The 20,036-nt window shown below is 38.6% G+C and overlaps 1 protein-coding gene and 4 non-coding genes across 5 annotated transcripts; all 5 read left to right on the forward strand.

The window, feature by feature from the left end:
- Positions 1-520: 520 nt before the first annotated feature.
- Positions 521-16,273, forward strand: LOC121296552 (HAUS augmin-like complex subunit 6). Its single transcript, XM_041222248.1, has 16 exons — positions 521-975; positions 2,025-2,120; positions 2,266-2,344; positions 2,895-3,027; positions 3,329-3,476; positions 4,509-4,571; positions 4,850-4,907; positions 6,156-6,329; positions 6,730-6,923; positions 7,780-7,909; positions 8,077-8,179; positions 8,770-8,851; positions 10,225-10,285; positions 11,415-11,588; positions 13,918-14,050; positions 14,402-16,273. Exons 1-16 carry the CDS (start codon positions 845-847, stop codon positions 15,415-15,417), a joined length of 2,775 nt encoding a protein of 924 aa, XP_041078182.1. The 5' UTR covers positions 521-844; the 3' UTR covers positions 15,418-16,273.
- LOC121307545 lies at positions 10,005-10,135 on the forward strand. The gene has a single exon (XR_005948363.1).
- LOC121307534 lies at positions 10,859-10,989 on the forward strand. The gene has a single exon (XR_005948361.1).
- On the forward strand, positions 13,701-13,831 carry LOC121307542. The gene has a single exon (XR_005948362.1).
- On the forward strand, positions 14,147-14,277 carry LOC121307547. The gene has a single exon (XR_005948365.1).
- Positions 16,274-20,036: the final 3,763 nt, after the last annotated feature.

A 20,036-nucleotide genomic window follows, 5' to 3' on the forward strand; every position in this document is an offset into this window, starting at 1 on the left:
CAACACTTAATACATAAAGATTTCCCTTTTGAAATACATTCTTGTTGTTCAGCAGTAACTGTTTGGGGAAATACCTTGAATACAACTTCTTGTTTTTTTTTTCGGGGGGGGGGGCATAGTTGCAAGTATTTTAAAACTCTAAATTTGTTAAACATAAGTTTGGTGTGCTGAACCAAATAGTTATCGTGAAGCAAGCGTTGTTTCGTCCATTTAACTTTACAAGTATTGTTCAAATGAGTACAGTCTATATTAAACCTCCTATTTTAGCGCTATATATAAAACGGTTGCATGGAAAAACACCCACCAAAGACATTTTATGATTATTTCGTATCCGCTCAGGCGCGTGAGTATTTGTTGAAATAACTTCGTAATATTTGAAATCACATTCTGATTCTCATCAGGCATGGGTTGGCCCCGTGATGATTACAAGCGCTTATGATTGGTGGAAGAAGCAGTACATTTTTATAGGTTCCGGAGCTTGGGCTCGTCACGTGACGTTTGCGGGACGTTCTTAAACGTATTTGGCGGTTTGATAAGATGTCTTCTTTGTAAGCCAGAAGACAGGTTTGTGCTGATATAATTGCGTGAATTAATTATGTAGGAAAACTTGCACTGTGCAGTGAACAGCATAATCAAATAGCGACGTTGATACATTTTACGTTTTTTTTTTGTTTTTGTTTTTTTGTTTTGTCTGGGCATAGTATAGCACGTACCACTGAAAGATGAATACAGCAAGAAGTTCTCGGCTTTTGTTATTTATTTTTTTCCAGAAGTTTAATCGGTTGACCCGAGAAACGTTATGTATATACATTTAGTATATAGTTTTTGATTCCGCAATAAGAGAATGTCTAGTGTCCCGTCTTCAGCCTGCCATAATGCGGATTATCTGTGGATGTCCCTCCTGGCTTTGGGGTTTCGGCCGGGTGACGCCGCTGCTTCAATCGGCAAACCGACTAGTCATGTCAGCCTCGGCGTGTGAGTAAACTAAACAAATCTTTTAACTTAACACAGCACAGTAGATATCCTTTTAAAGACGGACAGGCCATGCATCTGTATTTTTTAATCTGTAGATTTAAAATGTTATTTTAAATAGATTATTCAGCAGATGTACAACATAGTTTTAGTGCATGACTGTATTTATATCGCCAAATCGAATGAGTATATAACTAAATTATTATAAAACTTGCTTTTCAGGTAAATTACAGTATATCGTGTAGTTTTGATTGGATGTAGGCTGATATTTTGTCAAATTATTGCCTAATGGGTAGCTTTTAATACAAGTACGACTGTATTTGGAAGTTGCCAAGAGATACCGTGTGTATTGGTTAGTGAGCAAGTTATCTGCGACTACTAGCCGTATTTGGACACAACATAAACCATTACATTATTTTTCCAATTTAAAAAGGAAGGCTTTACACTCTGATTGTATATATGTTTATGTAATGTGTTGTAGAGACTGAAATATAGTTATAAATAAATGCAGTCGTTATGTAAGTTGCCACATTGTTTGGACTTAATCATAAACGTGATGAATGACATTTTTTGTTGGCCTATCGGTCTATTGAGAAATATTCCAGGGCTACAGATGCAATTGACAGTTAAACAATTTGATATGAATAACTTAAATGCATTGTTTTGTATTCACAAGCAAACTATATAGAAGTGTTTCCAAAAATTAATTGACTTATTTCATGTTGCACAGACAAAATAGTGAGAGACCAGGCTAGATTATCTGAGCACACTTCTTCATGCCAGCACTTCAATACTTTGTGCAGTCTGTACTAGTCAAGTCTGTTTAAAAAAAAAAAAAAAAAAACTGCTCCCTATTCTGATTAAAATATTATTATTTTATTGTTAATAAAATTACCATTGCATTACTTGGGATTAAATCCGAAGATAGTAGTTTGTGCTTAAGGCTATACAATGTGGCAATCCTATTGAAAGCAAGTTGGCTTTCAATGTATTCCTGATTTATGCATTTTGCTGTGAAGCCTTTTGTTTTTTAAACATATTTTTTCTTTTAGGCATATGTTTAGCAAACCCAACAAGGATGCTTTTTACATTGTAGCCCACTTCTTATTTGAAAAATTGAACCCCACACGTGCCAACGATGTGTTCAGGTATGGTTATTAAATAGCAAACTACTGTAGTTACTTATTATACTTTGAGTTGATAGTTATCCTGACAAGAATTTGTGGATAAAGTATGTGGTTTGGACTAAAATTGTAGGCCTAACTGATCAATTTGTTCCCTTTTTACATCAAGGTTTTGCTGGCCTCCACTGGATAGAAAGACGGATGCAGAGTTTCGTAAGATGAGCTATGGGTGGCTGCAGGAAATCTATGTACGTCTACAAAGGTGTCACTGTAGAATAGATCCAAGTTCAAACGTGATGAAGTGCCTCAATGGTTTACATCAAATCATATCGGCTATAGTGGGAGATGCTTGTTGGTTAATAAGCCAGATATAGGATGTTGGAGGGTTGTGGAACATTGAGTTTTATCAGGAAAGAAAAGTCAATAACTGAGGCTGTTCAGTTTACACCTAGAACACATTTATGATAAATTTCAGTACATTTTGAAAGGGTTTCAAGTTAGAAGATGAAAGGTGAGCTGGCTGTTTTACAAAAAAATAATCATGACTCCCATTGCATACCAGTATATTACATGAACTTAATTTAGCCTTAAGAAACCAAGTGTGATTAAATTCCCAAGCTGAAAACTGCTATGCAGTGGTAATCTTTTTCCCCCAGCCATGTTTTCTTTGAATCCCTGGAATTCTAGACCTACTTACAGTAGGAAAAGGGTTGTTGGTGCACACCAGATAAGATTCTGTGTAATTTATAACAGTAGTTGTCAAATAATTAATTAATGTCTATTTTTGTTTTCTCTTAGAATGAATGTGGGGGTTGCTTTCCCAAAATTGTTGCTTCTTTATTTCTTTCTCCGGGTGGTGCCAAGTTTATTAATCTGATCTTCCACTTTGCCAAATATGTTGTGATGCAGGCCATAAAGAAACATGTCAGGGGTAAGTATGATGCCTGATTTCAGATTACTTTACATATGTCATACGTTACTATTTGTGTTTTTACTGGGTAAATGAAAATGATCTTGAAATTGCAAGGTTTTGATAATTTAGAAGTTTGATACAAGTAACATCGGAAGAGTCAAATCATTACATTTCTTTAAGTGATGGCGATTGCTTAGAAGAATATGTTGTGTGCATGTTCCATTTCTTTATGGCTACAATTCTTTGTAGTAATAGTTTTTATATTTTGTTTTTCTTGTAAGGGTATTAAATGTTGCACCTTTTTTTTTTTGTCTTGAAGCTGATGATACATGGGAAGCAGAAGTTGCAGGTTCAAAGGCTCAGTATTTGGAGACAAAAACAATGAGATGTAAACTTGTAAAAAATAGGTTTCAACAAGCAGCCTTAAGGCAGCATAATTTGATCCAGGAGTACCAAAAAAAAGCACAGTAAGTAGTAGTAAAAGAGCTACGCATTCATGTTCCACACAGTTGGTTGTTATTAATAATACTGTCCTTTTTATATGCAAGTGTCGGTGGGATTTCTCATGTTAATTTTTTTCTGATATTGTTATTTCTTGGCAGACACTTACCCAGGTTGACTTACAGTTGTGTACAAAAAATACATAAAGAATTACAGTACAAAATACGACTTCAGTCCTAAAGTTAAATTCTGGAGTTGGGGGTAATATGTTCTGAAGTGTGACAGGTTTTATATATATATATCTCGATTCCTATCCGGCTGTTGCCGATGGTACTACGCAAGTGTCTGTGAGGTTTCTCGTGTTCATTCCTTGTTCCGAAGGTCTGCCTGTCACTTGGAACAAGAATGAAAGAACAGGAGGAGTGATTTGGACTCTGCCTGAAAAGCAATGGGCAGACAATGGTTTGCCTTGGCAAAGGCTGAAAAGTTATTTTAATTTTTATTTCTGGCTTTGCCAGTCAGCGAGCAGTTTGCAAATTGCCCACATTTCGGGCTTTGCCAGTAACACACAAATCTGAGCGATACACCAGTGATGAGCAGTACGACCAAATTCTTTTTTTTTTTTTGTCATTTAAGAAAATAAACTTACTATGCAACAATTCTTTATATAAAGAAAGGATTGACATGGAAACACAGCTGCATTAGTTTAAAGAAAGCTTAGTATTTGACTACTGCAGTGCCCATTTAACAGCTTAATGTTTCACTGTCTAATCCACAAAATATATAAAGCTGACACCAATTGGAGGCTAACTTGAATTCAGGACACTAGCTTCAGTTCCCCTGAGGGTGTGCTTGTGTTCAGTGATACATTGAAATGACTGTGTGGGCATCTTGTCTAAAGAGACCTTTGTGGTCTTAAAAGCTGTATTTTGTACATATTCAGCAGGTTCTGTTAATGTATCATTCATTGATTGTAATCTTCCAGTTGCTCATGTGTAGCATCATAAAGTAAACATGTAATTGTTATCTGATCATGTGTCTGTCTTGTCATTTTGCAGGTCATTGGTAAAATCTATGAGAGATCTGAGAGCTGAAAGTGTTGAATATGATAATTTGCGGAAGTAAGTGACATACTCTTTTTGCGCCTTTTTTGCTATGTTGCTATGTAAATACATTGTGAAAATAGACCCATGTCTCTCTTTAGAGTAGTCCTTTTTTTAAATTGAGAATTGCTACTAGTGCCACCTAATATAGTTCTGTCAAAGACCAAAGCGTGTCACCAAAATATATAACAATATTACCATAATGGTTAACTCCTTGCAAAGCATCTGTAGCATGCATTTGCGTATGACGTTAACACACAAACCCGATTTGTACAGATTTATGTTTTTATTGCCAGATTGAAAAATGATCACGACGACCAAGAAAGGGGTGTTTGTGCTGGGAAGATTAAAAAGGTTTGTGATTTTTTCCCAAGCATCCTAAACCATATTTACAGTTTACAGTATTGAAGACTTTGAGGAATACTTCTATTTCAGTTGTTCCCAACCTTTTTCAATGTAGGGACCACCTTGATGTTTGCATTTTTCCCCACTTACCACTTGCCACGCATTTTTTTTTCAGATTTCAGATTTTGAAACTAATCTGTATTGGCACGTGTCGGAAGTAAATATTTACATGACATACCTGACTTAATGAGATTCCTGGGCTTAAATCTTCGCTACATGGTCAGCAAGGAATGTTGTCATTTTGCGCATGGAAAGTTGCTGATGGCATAGTTCCTGTTTCTTTTGTTTAACATTTTGTTGTGTTTTTTTTTTCATTCTGAATGCATTGTAGATAAATGGTGTCTCAATATAGCAGGTTTAAACGATTTGTTTGAGAAATAATGCACTGGGGCTTGGGTCGTCCTTGGATCCAGTAAATGTAAATATGTGCTGGTCCCCGCAACCATTACCTTGTGTAGCAAATTAACCTATCCGTTTGTAATGCAGCTTATTGCACTCGCTGATCGCCAGCTTTGCTCGATGTACATGTAAAAAACACCAGAATATGAAGTGGATGGGAAGCAATTTGAAAAATGTAAAAAAATTATTGGAGTGTATGATACATACCACTTCTGGTGGGCTGTGTGTGAATTAAATGGGATTGGTGGCGCATAGTCGATAGGATTTATAGCATTTTGGTTAAATATGAAAATCAAGAGCAGACCTGTACACATTATTTCCAGAAGTAGTGTTAATAGAATTTCCTTTTGGCATATAGTCTTGAGATATTAAACCTGGCTGAATAAACCCATATAATAACATGGCTCTGAAGTCGATCATTCACACTATGGTACAGTTCACATTAACTACAGTTTTACATTAACTTCTGTTACTATATGCAGCTAACGGCTCCAAAAACATATTGAAATAATGGTATATACCTATACCCCTGGCACTGTAGCACATATATTGTTGAAAATGAAAAGTACTTAAACTGGTTTTCATGTTTTATTTTTTTATTTAGTTATTGAAACTGAGTTTAGGAATATTCAATGCATTACGCTACTTTTGTAACATGCAAAAAGGCTGGCACAGCCAAATTTAGTAATCCTATGCTGGTATTAGCATATTTATTTTGCATATTTAATAAAGGTTGGACACTCGCAATGGCCTTTTTATGTTGATTGTGAGTGGGATGAAACTGTTTTGTTCCCTCAGGTTCAATCCCTCTGGGCATGTTTAAAAGAAGTAATTTCCCATCTGGAACATGAAAAAGAGGTTGTGGACTCGGTTGTTAAAGGCAGTGTTGACCAGTACACTCTTGATGGCACTGATGTTTCGGTGAAGGTTCCAAGGTTGTTGCTGGAAAAGATCGAAAAATCTGTGCACACGGTAAGTAAACTCAATGAATGAATGAAGATATGTAATGGCTAAACACACATTTACCAAGTCTTGATCCATCTTGCTTGGTCTATAAACAACGATGACACAATCTCATGCAGATAACTGCTGTATAACAAAGGGCTGTCATGCGCCCTTAACCAATAAGTTGGCCAACATAATCTTTCTGGAGAAGTGACGTCTGCCTGGGATGATGGACCTACTAGTCAATCAAAAAGCAGTCATTGCTCATGGCTTACAAATACTATTAAGACCAACGTCAACATATTCTTGCACTAGGAGACTTTGACCATCTCACCTTTCAAGCAACTACACTTCAGATTTAGGTTTTTAAATATTATACCGTGTTTTTTAATTCACTGTTTTTTAAAACTCCTTTTGTCTCTTTCAGTTACACACTGGTAATCTGTATGAGGCTGGAAATATAAATTTCATAAGAATCATTGAGCTATTGAATGACGCCCTGAAGCTTCTCTGTGAAGAGCAATTGCGGACAGGCCCCTGTAAAGTGGAATTAGATGTGCAGTTAATTGAGGGACAAATGAAACTCCAGACTAAAACTTTGCAGGGTCTGAAACGCTTGAGGTATTAACTTTATTTGTGATACAAGAATGCAAAGGCCAGTACATGTGGATTTTCTGTGACTTTCCCCAGGTTTCTAAAGTTGTGTAGGTGATTGTGTGTTTTTTCTGTTACTGAATTGAACTGGCTGTACATGCATATTTTATCAGTGGATAAATATTTTTGGTAGTGCCTTTATAGCCTAACCTTTTGGAATTTATTGGCGAGTGTGAACAAGCTGGCTTTAGTGGTGACGTCAGACCAGAAAGGAACACATAGCATTGCGAGGTGAAATGGTGAATGAAACGCACTGTTGCATGTATTTAATAAACATACAGAAAATAAAAGGTTGAACAAAACACAAACACTTACAAAATAAATGGCGCGTGGGCCAAAACAAATAGACAGACAAACGGTGGACGAACAGAACACAAGTACCGTGCTGGCACTGCCAGCACACAATAGCAAATGTAAGTGTAGTGTATAATATAAATCTTCTCCTCTCTCACCCATTCTCCACACACTGAACCCAGAGTGAGTGAAACATGCATGCTTTTATGCAGCTGTACCGAGACACTATTGCAACTGCACGTGAATTAAATTAGTGCACTCCCGTGAACACATGCTGTATGCTTTTTAATCTGCAACTGGAGTCGTGTGCAATCCTCTTGCCTAAATACAAATATACAGACCCATTTATATCCCGTGTACCGATGACTGACTATACATACCAACATTATCACACTACATACAACATAAAACACAAATAAATAGCCCAGGGACAGGGCATTTTGCCACAGCGAGTGAACCTTAATTATACTATGTGGTGCAGTGTGTTTTACTTTCATTTGACATACTGGGGTCTGGACTTCATCAATAGGGAGAAAATTACAAAGGAGGCCCTCCCTGATGTAAAAGAATCAATACTTGAAAAAGAAAAGGCCTGGGATAAGAAGTGGGAAGGACTGTTGAAGCAGAATCCGTTGAGTCTACTAAACAATGAGAATCCAGTGAGTAGTAGAATACTACATTCTTTAAGGAGTGTTAGAGATGGCTATTTCTGGATTTATTACGTTGGAATGAAACGCTTTAAGTTAAAATGAATTAATGAAAATGTAGCTGAAATCCTAGTGTAGTTTATAACTGTATTGTTGTGTCTGTCCGTCTTCCCCCCCAGGCTCTTGATCTGCTCCCGGCCATGTCTGCCTTGTCTTTTGAGCCTGCCACAGAAGCTGGCTACAAAATGAGTGTATTCTCTCAGTATCCAGCAGCATTTCCAGGTGGGTTCTGTGCAATTGCTATTTTAATTTGACAAGTAGTGAGGGATGTGTTGGCATCTCTTATGTAGATCAGAGTTGTGTGAACCATCCCTGAGTTACTAAATCCATTGCCTGGTGCTAAATGAACCTGTAACACGTAATATTGTTAGTGCTATGACTGCTGCTTATATTCATTTTACAGTTTTTGCAAAACATTTATTTTACTTTTTAAATAAGTTTGCTATAATTGTGTGTTTTGTTTTTTTTATCTAGAATTGGGTGGTTTAATAGCATTTAAAAGTTAACAATTTGATATTAAATACATAATAAGGCTGTTTAGTAAATCTAAACATCAGTTTGATCAGCCTATTGCAGGTCGAGATTAGACTTTTTATTGTATTTATCTATTTAAGAAAATGTAAACAGTACCCTGTCATAAACCACTTAAGAGAATGTCCGAGAAAACCGTGGTGATATATCGGTGTATTCTCCAAAGGCCATTTCAAAAGTGAGCCTTTTGACCAAGCAATTATCATTATACTAGGAAAATAGCAAGGACTGTATGCTGTAGTTGGTTCCCTGCTTAAATCAAATGTGCCTTTTTGGATCAGATTCACCAAAGGAAGGGACCTCATCAAACAGCTTCTTGTGTGACTTGGGGAAGAATATGGAAAAGGAATTGGATCATAGAAGGTATGATTTGATAAAGATGTACCTATTTGCAGTTTTGCTGGAGCTTAGGGGATAATGCAATATTCTCACTTGAGACAAAGACTTGACCATGCACTGTTTGTGGTGTAAACATCTGCACTTGGGTGTGGGGGTGGGGTTTGGTTTCTTCAAAACCACAACTAATCCATTTTCAGTTAAATTGTTCACTTTTTTTTTTTTTTTCCAATATGATCTGACTAGTCAGGCTGATGCTGTGACCATTTCAGGTAAAGGAGGCAACTGGAAGGGAAAAGATGAGTGTCAATAAGAACTTATTTTGGCCCACTGTTGCCTTGAAAATAGAAATTTCTGGAAAACTGACGATAATTCATAGGAAATAATTTGGTTGTCCTCTCCTCTATAACAATGTACTACCTGACAACCATGGATTTAACACTGGTTGTGGAAAAATGTCATTAAGATAAACCACCAATATCTTTACCTATACATTTCTAACAGGCCTTTAAATCTCAGCACAAAATGACAATGCATTTCCAATCGAATCAATGTTGCTTAGCTTTCAAGTGCAATGCTACAAAAAAAAAAGACAAGCCTCAATTTCTGTGAAGGGCATATTGTCGTGGGGCAGCAAAACATGCATGATACACAGGTAGCAATCACCAGTGCAGGCAATTCCTTTACTTCATGATCAGTAATACATTTAAACCTATGAAGGCTTTAGATGTTTTTCTATATAAGGTAAACTTGGTCAAGTAGATGAGCAGTTTTGGTATCATTTTCACATCTGATGTTCTGCTAATGACCTGAGCATCAACACCTGATACCAGAGAAAGGAGAGTGGAAACAGCAAAGGCGAGTAAGAGACAATGGCTGCTTTAGCAGTTAGCAAATGCTGATATTTGTGAAGGGTGTGGTTATGAAGGGGGAGGATTTAAGATGGCATCTCAAATCTAGTGGTAAAACCCAGTACCTGGCTTACTGAGACATTTGAGGGAGCAACAAAAATTTCTTGGAATTATGTAATCGAAATATAAACTGGTAAAATCTACAGGTATATACAGTAAGTCTTCAATTAGATAAGCCTTTGGGGGTTTAATAGATGTGTGTTATATGGTGTGTTTTTCCTCTCTTGCTGAATTTCATCATTGATTTGATATGGTATAAGTTGAAAGTCTGGGAGGGTGATACACCGGTAGAAGCAAGATGTGCTCTGTCTGTCACAAACCTTCCCTACACTAAAACTACCTTCTGATGACCGGGGCGAACTGAGAGAAATTGCAACGGACAGATACGAGGCTGACAAGCATATTGCAATGTATAAGTATGTTTAGCGTTTGAATACTTCCCCCGGATTGCTAATCATTTTTATTTACTTTTTTGTTTCTCAATTTCAGGTCCTCATTGGCTGAAATAATCAACACAACTGGTAGAGCAAAATGTACAAGTCTGTCAGAGGTTGGTCCTCTTAAATTATATTTGTTTTTTCTAATGTGTTTGTAATACATTGTTAGTAAGTAGCTTTAAAATTCCATTGTCTTTTTTATGATTGCATTCATTAAGTGGTTGTTATTGCAATTATTCAATTGTAATAAACACCTGAATTAGGGTGGTTGGTTCCTATTCATGGTTGGGGTCAGTTCCTGTTTAAATTCCTTTTGATATTCCCATTCCCAATTATGATAATTGATCAAAATTGCAATGAGCAACATTGTGTTAAAATGACCCCAACCCCTTTCCTGTTGCAATTATTGAATTGTAATGAACTCTGAACTTGGGTGAAAGCACCTTATTATTTTTTTTAATTCAGCATCTGAGTAATCACAATAAAGACCACTACCAGAATCATTGCAAACATGACAAAATGTAAATGGACATGAAAACAAACTAAGAAAATAAAATGTGAAGCTTTACTTTTTTATTGAGTTCTTTGGCAGTTTTGATATCTTCACGGTTCATTCTCTTTCTGTTTTTGTATTATTTGTTTTACTGTCGTCTTTGAAAACTATTTGGAGTAGGTGTAGCCCTTTCTGGGAAGGTGATACACAGGTAGAAGTAAGATATGCTCTGTCTGTCACAAATCTTCCCTACAATAAAACTGCTTTCTGATGACCGGGGCGAACTGAGAGAAATCGCAACGGACAGATACGAAGCTGACAAACTTGTATAATAACTCCTATCTAATTTAAATTCTATGCAACTGTATGCAAGGGCTTGAGTGTATGAGTAGTTTTAGCTGGGTGTTTTTTTTTTTTTTTTTTTAAAACAGGTTATTGGTTATTCTGAATTACATATTGACTGACACCCAAGACCAAATGTATTTAGCAGAAATCTTCACTGTCCTTTTGTTTAGCTATGTATGAATTGTATGTTGTGTATATTAAACACGTAACAGGTCACAGTAGTTAATTGAGGTTGCTTTCTTTAATATCTGCCCTAGGGTATGTGCTTAAAGTTTCTCTTACCATTTCTGCATACATTGGGCGTAGCTCATGGGGACTTTACTTTCTATTAATACTGATGGGTCTAATTTTGCATTGACATCTCTTGCGATATTACTGACCTTTCTGTTTTTATTTTTCACAAGCCATGTACTGAATCTGACGTGAGTGGTGCACGACCAAATGAGTGGAATGAAGTCCAGGTATATAAATCGTTAACTTCAGTTAATGACTTTAGCTGCAAGAGAAAACGAACCCAGAGCCTGGGAAGGATCCAAGCCAATGCTCTTTACAAGGAATATGACAACCTGGCAGATAAGGTACACCAATGTTTATTTTAACAGTTGATATCAAGCAGAGTATGGCAAAGGCATTGTTTTAAAAACTTTTAATTGTGCAGAACTTAATTCCCATCAAAACCCCTTTGGCCAGTGTCACAGGGCTGATAGATGACTGGGACACACGCCGCTTTGTTAAAGATTTGCTGTATTTTCGTTAAGTTCAGAGTGCAGGTTAAAATCCACACGTAAGTTGTAAAGAACACCCCTTCAATCCGGTGTTGTCATACTCTCTGCCTGAGTGAAAGACTGACGGTCAATTGTTTTCAATCAGCCTTTTGAAGGCTGGCGCCTGCTTGCCAGCTGCGCTGTTTTGGTCGGTCGATTAGCACCGGGACTATTGAAAACAAATACCAGAAACGGTGGAGTTTTACTACACAACAAAATATGAATGGCACAGAAGTATTCTGTGAAAGCTGGCTCCTGACGGTAGTCTGTTCAGGTGTTTTACAATGTATTGGACCTAGCAGCCATCAACTCCTGGGTACTTTACAAAGAAAGCAGGGGGAAGGATTTAACAATATATTTTACAGCTAGCACAGGAACTTCGCTAGAGGGAGACTGCCAAGCGTGTACCCACAGCTGAAGCTGGCAACCCCTTGAGAGCCACAAGAGACACCAATGCCAGGTTGGCGAGATGTTTGTGGCTTACTCTATAATAAAAAATTAATTACATCTGACTGTTTCTGCTTTCGTTATACTATTTACAGTGTTTTGAATACAGCCGTCAAAGACTGCAGCTGGGCTTCTAGGTATGAGTATATCTCCGGTCCTCCTTGTGTTAACTAGGGAGCACAGATGTTTTTGGAACACAGGAAACAGCAACTTCCTAGTGTTCACAGGCATAAATGTTATTTTGGCATTGGAAGAATACTTCACACTGGTTGTGCACACAATGACTGACGTTCACAAAGACAAGATCATGAATGACACAATGTGCAGGAAAGACACAGCAGTAAATAAGCCCCAGCCTGCATACTGCTGACAGGATCAATTATTCAGTAACAGTTACTCCTGGAATGATTTATACAGAAAATTAGTATTTATATTAATTCCAATAAACATTCATATTTTACATTTAAACTTATTATTATTCTCTAGTCCCTAACTCTCTTACCAGTAAAAACTGAACATTGTCATTACCCCATTCTCTTGGAAGATTACTGAACGTGATATGGCTGGAGCAAAACATTTGTCCCACATGTAAAGCTATGGCAACTTCACAATTGACACGCTACAGTGTTGTAGCTAAACCACGGAGCTTGTTTATTGTGCTGCGCACTGTATAATACTTAAGACGATGTCTCTGTCGTACACACACCACCACTCGCTTAAGACGTCCTGGCAACAGCAAGCACGACACGACGCTCCTCGGCATCAGGCAACATGTAACCCAGCATCCACAATAGCATTGAAAAGTGCTTGGCATGTCGAAAATTACGGGGTTCTGATCAGCATTTCCGATCTGTCCCATCTGGTACTGTGTTAGAAATGCAAGAATTGTAAACATTTCTCTTAGAATTCCTCAGGAAGCTAGGTTTGTTTTTTTTTCTCAGCAGTGTCACGTTGCAGCTTGTGTATTCGGGCAGACGCCTTTTGATGTCTTTTCTCGGCAGTCAGTCACGTTGCTGTTTGTATACTCCGGTAGTTACATCTTTTTTGTTGGCTTAGTTTTTTGTAATACACGCATCACTATATTGGGTACTCTAATTTAAGACACAGGCTATTTTTGAAAAGCAAGAAATGGTTAAAAGAAATTTAAAAAGCACTTAAATTAGAAGGAATGCAGTATGTATCTCTGCATTCAGTTGACTATACATGTACATAAAACAATACCTGAATGTAGAGAGATGCACATTAGCAGACCATTCAGTACACACAAGTACCAATAGAGATCTCTATTTATTTTATTACGGTGATGCACTGTGGATCCATAAAAGGCAATTTATTTATACAGTGAATTAAAACAGTCAACTCCTTACTTAAATAACAGGACTGCGATTTAAAATGGTCTCAGCAGTCTGGGATGGTTTCCCATTGCAGCCAGGTTGTTTACTGCTATTGCAACCTGTCATTCTTTAAGCTACACATTCGTGGGAGGGTGATACACAGGTAGAAGTAAGATGTGTTCTATCTGCCACAAACCTTCCCTACAATAAAACTACTTTCTGATGACCGGGGCGAAGTGAGAGAAATCACAACGGACAGATACGAGGCTGACAAGCATGTAGCATAGACTGTTAACAGCTATTTAACTATAGAATTTTGTTTTTCTTTTTTTCTTTCTTACAATTATAAATTTATTCTGCAGTTTGCTGAAGCTGTGGCAACCAGCCCTGCTGGTTTTGGAAGGAAAGCATTTGAACTGGAGGATATATTAAGCACATTAACTTCGGATCCATTTATGACACGGAAGGAGCTTCCTCGCACACCAGAGAGCTTACGTAAGTGTAGATCAGGGGTAACCAATTCCATTCCACTTCTGATTTGAATTACTAAAATGTGCGATTTACTTTAGGGCTTGGTTGGACAAATTGGTTTGGGAGGGTGATACACAGGTAAAGTAAGATGTGTTCTGGCTTCCACAAACCTTCCCTACAAAAAAGACTGCCTTCTGATGATGGGGGTGAACTGAGAGTAATCACAACGGACAGATACGAGGCTGACAAACAATTTGGTTGCATCTTTAACCTTTTTTTTTATGGTTTTATCTGAAGGGAACGAGCTTCCAGATTGCATCTCTGATACTGTTGTAACTTTTTTTTTTTAATTATTTAAATGTTTTTTTTTTTCAGTTTCAGATATAAGAATTTCATGGAGAAAAGCTGTTGTGGAAGGAGAAGCACAACAGGCAAGATTGTCAGGAAAACAGATTTCAGATGAGACTGAGGAGCAACTTGACAATTTGGTGGATTCGAGCATAGCTTGCTTTATGTCGCCGCAAGGCTCTGAACTTGAGGAGACTTTGTCAGACCCAGTTAATAAATTGGCAAATTGGACAGACTTTCCTACACCTGTAGCCAGTTGTGAGACAAAGAAATTGTTCAAGACAGGGGTAATAAAAGACTTACAAAGTGAGGTTTCCTCATGGAATAGTGCAAGTAATGGAGCAGGGAGCCCAGATCATGACCCTGTAATGCAACATAAATTAAGCCCTGAAGTGTCTTTCTTAAATATGAAACCAGCTTTACAAGCTGGCAGACATTTGCCAAACAGAAAACTGACAGATTTTTGTGAATTATCGTACGGGGTAGAAAGTGTTTCACTGCACTCCACGCTATCTTGGAATTCTACTCACATGCTTGGAATTGAAGGCTGTGCTGACAGCGATATTGTCCAATTTGGAATCTCCAATGAAACGCTCCCTGAAATGCTTGGCAACGAGAGTCTTAACAGTTCTAGTGGACTTTGTTCAGAAGATGAAGGCATGGATTGCAATAAAGTGACAGAAAAGGAGAACTACTGTCTTACAGCAAACCTGGCAGAGATTCATAAAGAGCAAAGGGTAGACTTCCAGTCATTCCGAAGCAGGTATGAGAAAATCAGGCAGGCTTATTCAAAAACCTTTCCCCCTGAAGAGGTTGAGGAGCCAGATGTGGAGACTAGTCCCCAGTCTGTTGATGTAAACCCAGAACCTGCACAATGGGAGAGAGTGGATCGGGTGTTCACTTTGGATCTGGACTTCTTGGAAACCCTGACTCCCACCAGTAAAGACAAGAGATTGACGCTTCCAAAGTTGGCAGCATTTTCTCCATTGAATGATTTTCGGAGTGTTCTGGGTGATGGAGCAGAAGATTTTGACCTCGTCTGATCTAATTGGGGTCTACAGCTGTAGGGATTAAGAGTATAACTTTTGGGAATTTACTATGTAACAAATGTTTTGTTCATGGGCAAATAGCTGTGGTGGACCTTAAAGTTCATGTAAAACTTGTCCCAGAGACAAACCTCCATATTCCTATATTCAAACCACTGGAAAATCAACAATAGCTTCCATTCTAAGGGATGTATGCAATGGTAGTTACTTTTTTTATTATATTTTTTTTATTGCATAAAACTGCTATTGTCAAGGTTTGATGCTTTGTACTGTTTAACATCGGCAATGGGAAAGGCAATTTTTATTTATTTTCTGAAATTGTAAATAGAACTGAAAGAGTAATAAAGATTGTAACAGTTTTGTTTGATGGAAATTCCAAGATAAAGCAAATAGATGTTTGGAATTTAACATGAACCCTGTTTTAACATGCGGCTTTGGGTTACAAACCAGCATTACCTTGTTTACCAACCTTTCAAAAAAAGTTTGCACACATTTAATTTCTGATCAGTCTAATAGCATGTACTTGCTACCTGCTGTAAGAACATCTCCACTTTTCTCTGGTAAGCGTAGCAGGACATTGACAAGGTTACTACACAGGAAAGAGCAAGTACCATATGATTTTATACGCATTTACGGGACATGTCTATATTGAAGGTTTAGCTATTGAATGATATCAATTTAATATGATTAAAACCTTTTTGTATTCTGCAGTGCAGAGTGTTCACACTTTTTAAAGAAACAAAAACAAATTGAAGCAAGTTAATACTGATAGTACTCTGTCAACTGACAGATGATGTAAATGAGAAGTCTCCAGACCATTCGCAGCTTGTTAGGCCAATAGAAATCCTCAATATCCCAGTCTTGCCAGTAGTAAAATGCAGTTAACATCTGGCATGTGTGTTGTGTGTGTGTTTTTTTTTTTACTTTTAAGAGCAAACTTAAAGTAAATGATCAAAGATACAATTATCAAGAATTACCTACTAATATTGCATAGTTGACTGTTACAACTTTTGTTTGGTAGATAAGTTCCTAGAAGTGAAGGGATACTTCAACAGTGAAATGTATAGAATTTATATACAATGTAAGTTCAGTGCAAATGCCATTGTTCTATTCATATAAGTCATTTTCAATAACATTGTTCTAAGATGAACTCCCTTAAAATACACCATTGCTTTTTATTTTTGCTGAACTGTGTTTTTAGATTCATTAAATTAAGTAATTTTAAAAACTACAAATACGTTGTTATAAACAAAGAAGGAAGTTTTAAAAAGCGCCGATTTTAATAAGTACGGGAAAGACGATGGAGCAAAATAAAGAAATGGAGAAAGTACTGAAAATCACTACACTATACAAACAGGAAGGTTAATGGAACACAAACCACGACAGCAATGACGAGACTGTGTATGTGCGAGATCTGCAGCTGCTGGGAAGTCAATCAAGTGGTAATAATTTTATATAGTTGCATAGTAAACTGTCTTGCTTTCCCTTTAATTCTCTCAAACGGGTGTTGTAGAATGTTCTGTGTTAAATGATTTGTAGCTGGGCTGGGGTGTTTACACTTCAACCTGTGTAGCTTCACATTTTTTGTATTCTTCCTGTGATTGGCTTCAAAGACAACAGGGCTAGCCAGAGATTGGATAATGTTTGTTGTTTGGTTCTTGTCTACAGTTTTCTAGTAACTAAACACGTTGTATTTTTGAAGATGTAGTAGTTAGTGGAGGTTTTAAGGGAGGTGGACAAGCTGTGCCGCAAAATTGCTGTGCGTATTTTTACGCATTCAGTTTTAATTTAGTGTATAAAAACGTCGGGTACGCAGCTTATCTGGACCGCTGGTTAAGAATTTATTGAACAAACTTAGTGTTGGAGTAATGCTAATGGTGTCTGAACCTGGAGGAGGGGATACGTCTATTATATGATAGTGTTTATTCGTTTGACCCCTCCCATGTGTGATGCATATAATTCCAAACACATGTAAAATAAGTTGTCTTTGCTGATAAACACACAGGAGTGCAAGGTAAGGTTGTGAACCTAACAGCTAGGTGACAAACTGTTTCTGTATTCCTGTAAATGGCCTGAGTACCACACATTTCTACTAAAATTGTGTTTCATTGTGCGTAACTTAACTTGGTCGACAATAGCTTAAAAGAATGTGCCACTTTTCAAAAGCATTTTAGAAATTTGCTGATAGACTTGGTTGACTGTAAGCTGCACACTGGTGCTAGGAATTTTTGTTTACCAAACCTGTTCCATTTTTGTGTATTGGGTGTAAATCCCTCATTACTGGGATAACTAACAAGGGAATTTAAGTGATGTAAAACAGCCCAAGAGCCACACATGAGTTTGCTTTCTCAATCAGAATTTAGTGTGTCTGAGTCTTTGCTAAAGCTGCACCTTCTAAAAGCAATGTATTTCTGAATCACTGTAGTGTAGTTGGCTCATGATTAGATTACAAATTTATACTGCACTTTTTTAGTAGTACTAAATGTAACCACAAGAGTTCAGTATAACATTAATTTCTCTCACAATCAAGCTTCTATGCTCCAGTCATTTCAAATGTAATGTATTTTCAGTGACGTAACCAATTCATAACGGCTCAAAACACAGGAATAGTTGGGTTTGCAAAACCTTGAGACCCAGGGACTATCGGAAGGCTCGATCACGTTGGCCTTGCTCATTTCTTGGATCATTTTTGCGGTCAGCCCGTTTGCTGAGGGGGAGACAGCGGGGACGTTGGTGAATAGGAGCTGCGTGGACGGTGTCAGTGGTGTACTGAATGGCGTGTATGGCCATGGTGGCGAAGCTAGCTGAGAACTGCACCAACAGTGTCCGCAGTTGGGCCTGCTGCTCTGGGTTAAGCCCCAAACTGCTTCCGTTGCCAGCTTCAACTCTGCTGGTGGCAGTGGTCCTTGGCAGGGCAAGAGAGAGAAACCGAAACAGAGGATGGAGGTCGATGGTCAGGTGCTGCTGGGGACATGGGTTTGAGGCGGCTGCCCTTTCTGATCCATCGAGGCTGGTGCAACATGCAGTGCATGGGGGAGAACTGCGTGGGCTCCCTTGGCAAATACTGTGGAGGTTGATGGGGACGGTTGGAAGTGGCCGATTTGGGCTGTAGTGTAGATCGGGCGCAGTGTGCTTCTCTTTGGGTAGCCGTGGATGTCTCTGGACCCCATAGAGCTGAATGGTGTTCGGTAAATGCAAGTCGAGGAAGACACCCGCTCTCCAGAGGAAATTAAGTAGTACTGCACCCTGGCAATCCACACTTGATGACGCAGGGTCTTGCCACAGTAGGTTACCTTCAATCAGCCCTGCCCTTCCATCAGGGCTTGCTCTCTGGTCCCGGTTTTTAGTCGGACACAAGTGGGCTGTTTCTCTCTCTCTCTCCAGTTTCCCTGGGCTTGCAGCAGAACATCAGGGCAAACTACTGTGATGGTCGTGCCGGTATCAATTAGTGCTGTGCATGGAACCCCCTGTGTATTCACTGAAACATGCAGGAAGTCTGCCTCTGGTTCTCTCCACTACCCTTGGTTGGCTGGACAGCTGAAAAGCATCAATGGGGTACAGCTTGCAGGCCCACATCTCCCCTTCAATCCCAGAAGCGGTTCCTGAAGGCCCACGTGCCCACTTTCTCAAAGGCCTGGGGTTGTTTGTGTTTCTCACTCCTGAGAGTGAATAGCTCTCTCTTCTCCCACTGTTAGTGATTCAACAGCACGTTCCGGCCTGGGGTAGCTCTTCAATAGACTGAGCACAAGTGCGTGCCTCCTTCAAGGTAGCAGGTTTACGGAAGCATACCTGGTGGCGAAGCTCTATTGGCTGCCGTGGCTCCCAATTTCTGTCCCCTTGCCCGGCACCGATGTTGGAGTTGATCTTGTAGGCGGTAAGGTGATTCTCTCTCTCTCTCTCTCCCCCCAAACCAGCATTTCAGGGCATCAACAAGGGAGGTGTAACATGCTTTCTCTCTGGGGTCAAGATCAAAGAATACTTCAGCAGTGTCTCCTTCCAATGATTGTGCTAAATTGTACGCCCTCTTCTGTTCAGGCCAGGTGTTGGCCTCTGCTATGAGCTCAAACTCCAGCGATGTGATCAGGTACAGCTGGTGTATAAGGGCATTGAGGCACTGCGCCACCAGTTTGAATTCAATAGAAATTCGCTATTTTGTCTCTGGCCACTGGTAACATCATTACGGTAATACACTGCCTACTGCTACCACTGCAAGGACCTTGGGTGGTTTCCCTGCTGCCTCTATAGCACATGCTCAGCAGTGATTTCTGAGTTCAGCCTTGAATTAGTGTTGACAACTTACTGATGAATCCATCCATTAGAATACCTGACCTGTATAATTTTTATTTTGATGTATAATGTAGATGTGGCTGTGGATTTTCCATGACACCTCCCCCCCCCCATTATCTGTAGTTACTGTATGCAAGTAGCTTTGAAAAAAGGTACTTCTGCTGAAACCTGTCCTCCTTTTAATATATATATTTTTTTGTTTTGATAAACGACCCACATGTCCCAGAATTCACCAGCCAACTGCTACTGGATGTGATACTGTTGTAGCATCTTGAGTTGGGGACCAGTGGTAAACATCAGCGGCTGGGTTGGCATTTTAGGTGGGGCCT

The sequence above is a fragment of the Polyodon spathula genome, chromosome 2 (genome assembly GCF_017654505.1).
Source record: "Polyodon spathula isolate WHYD16114869_AA chromosome 2, ASM1765450v1, whole genome shotgun sequence".
Taxonomy (NCBI): domain Eukaryota; kingdom Metazoa; phylum Chordata; class Actinopteri; order Acipenseriformes; family Polyodontidae; genus Polyodon; species Polyodon spathula.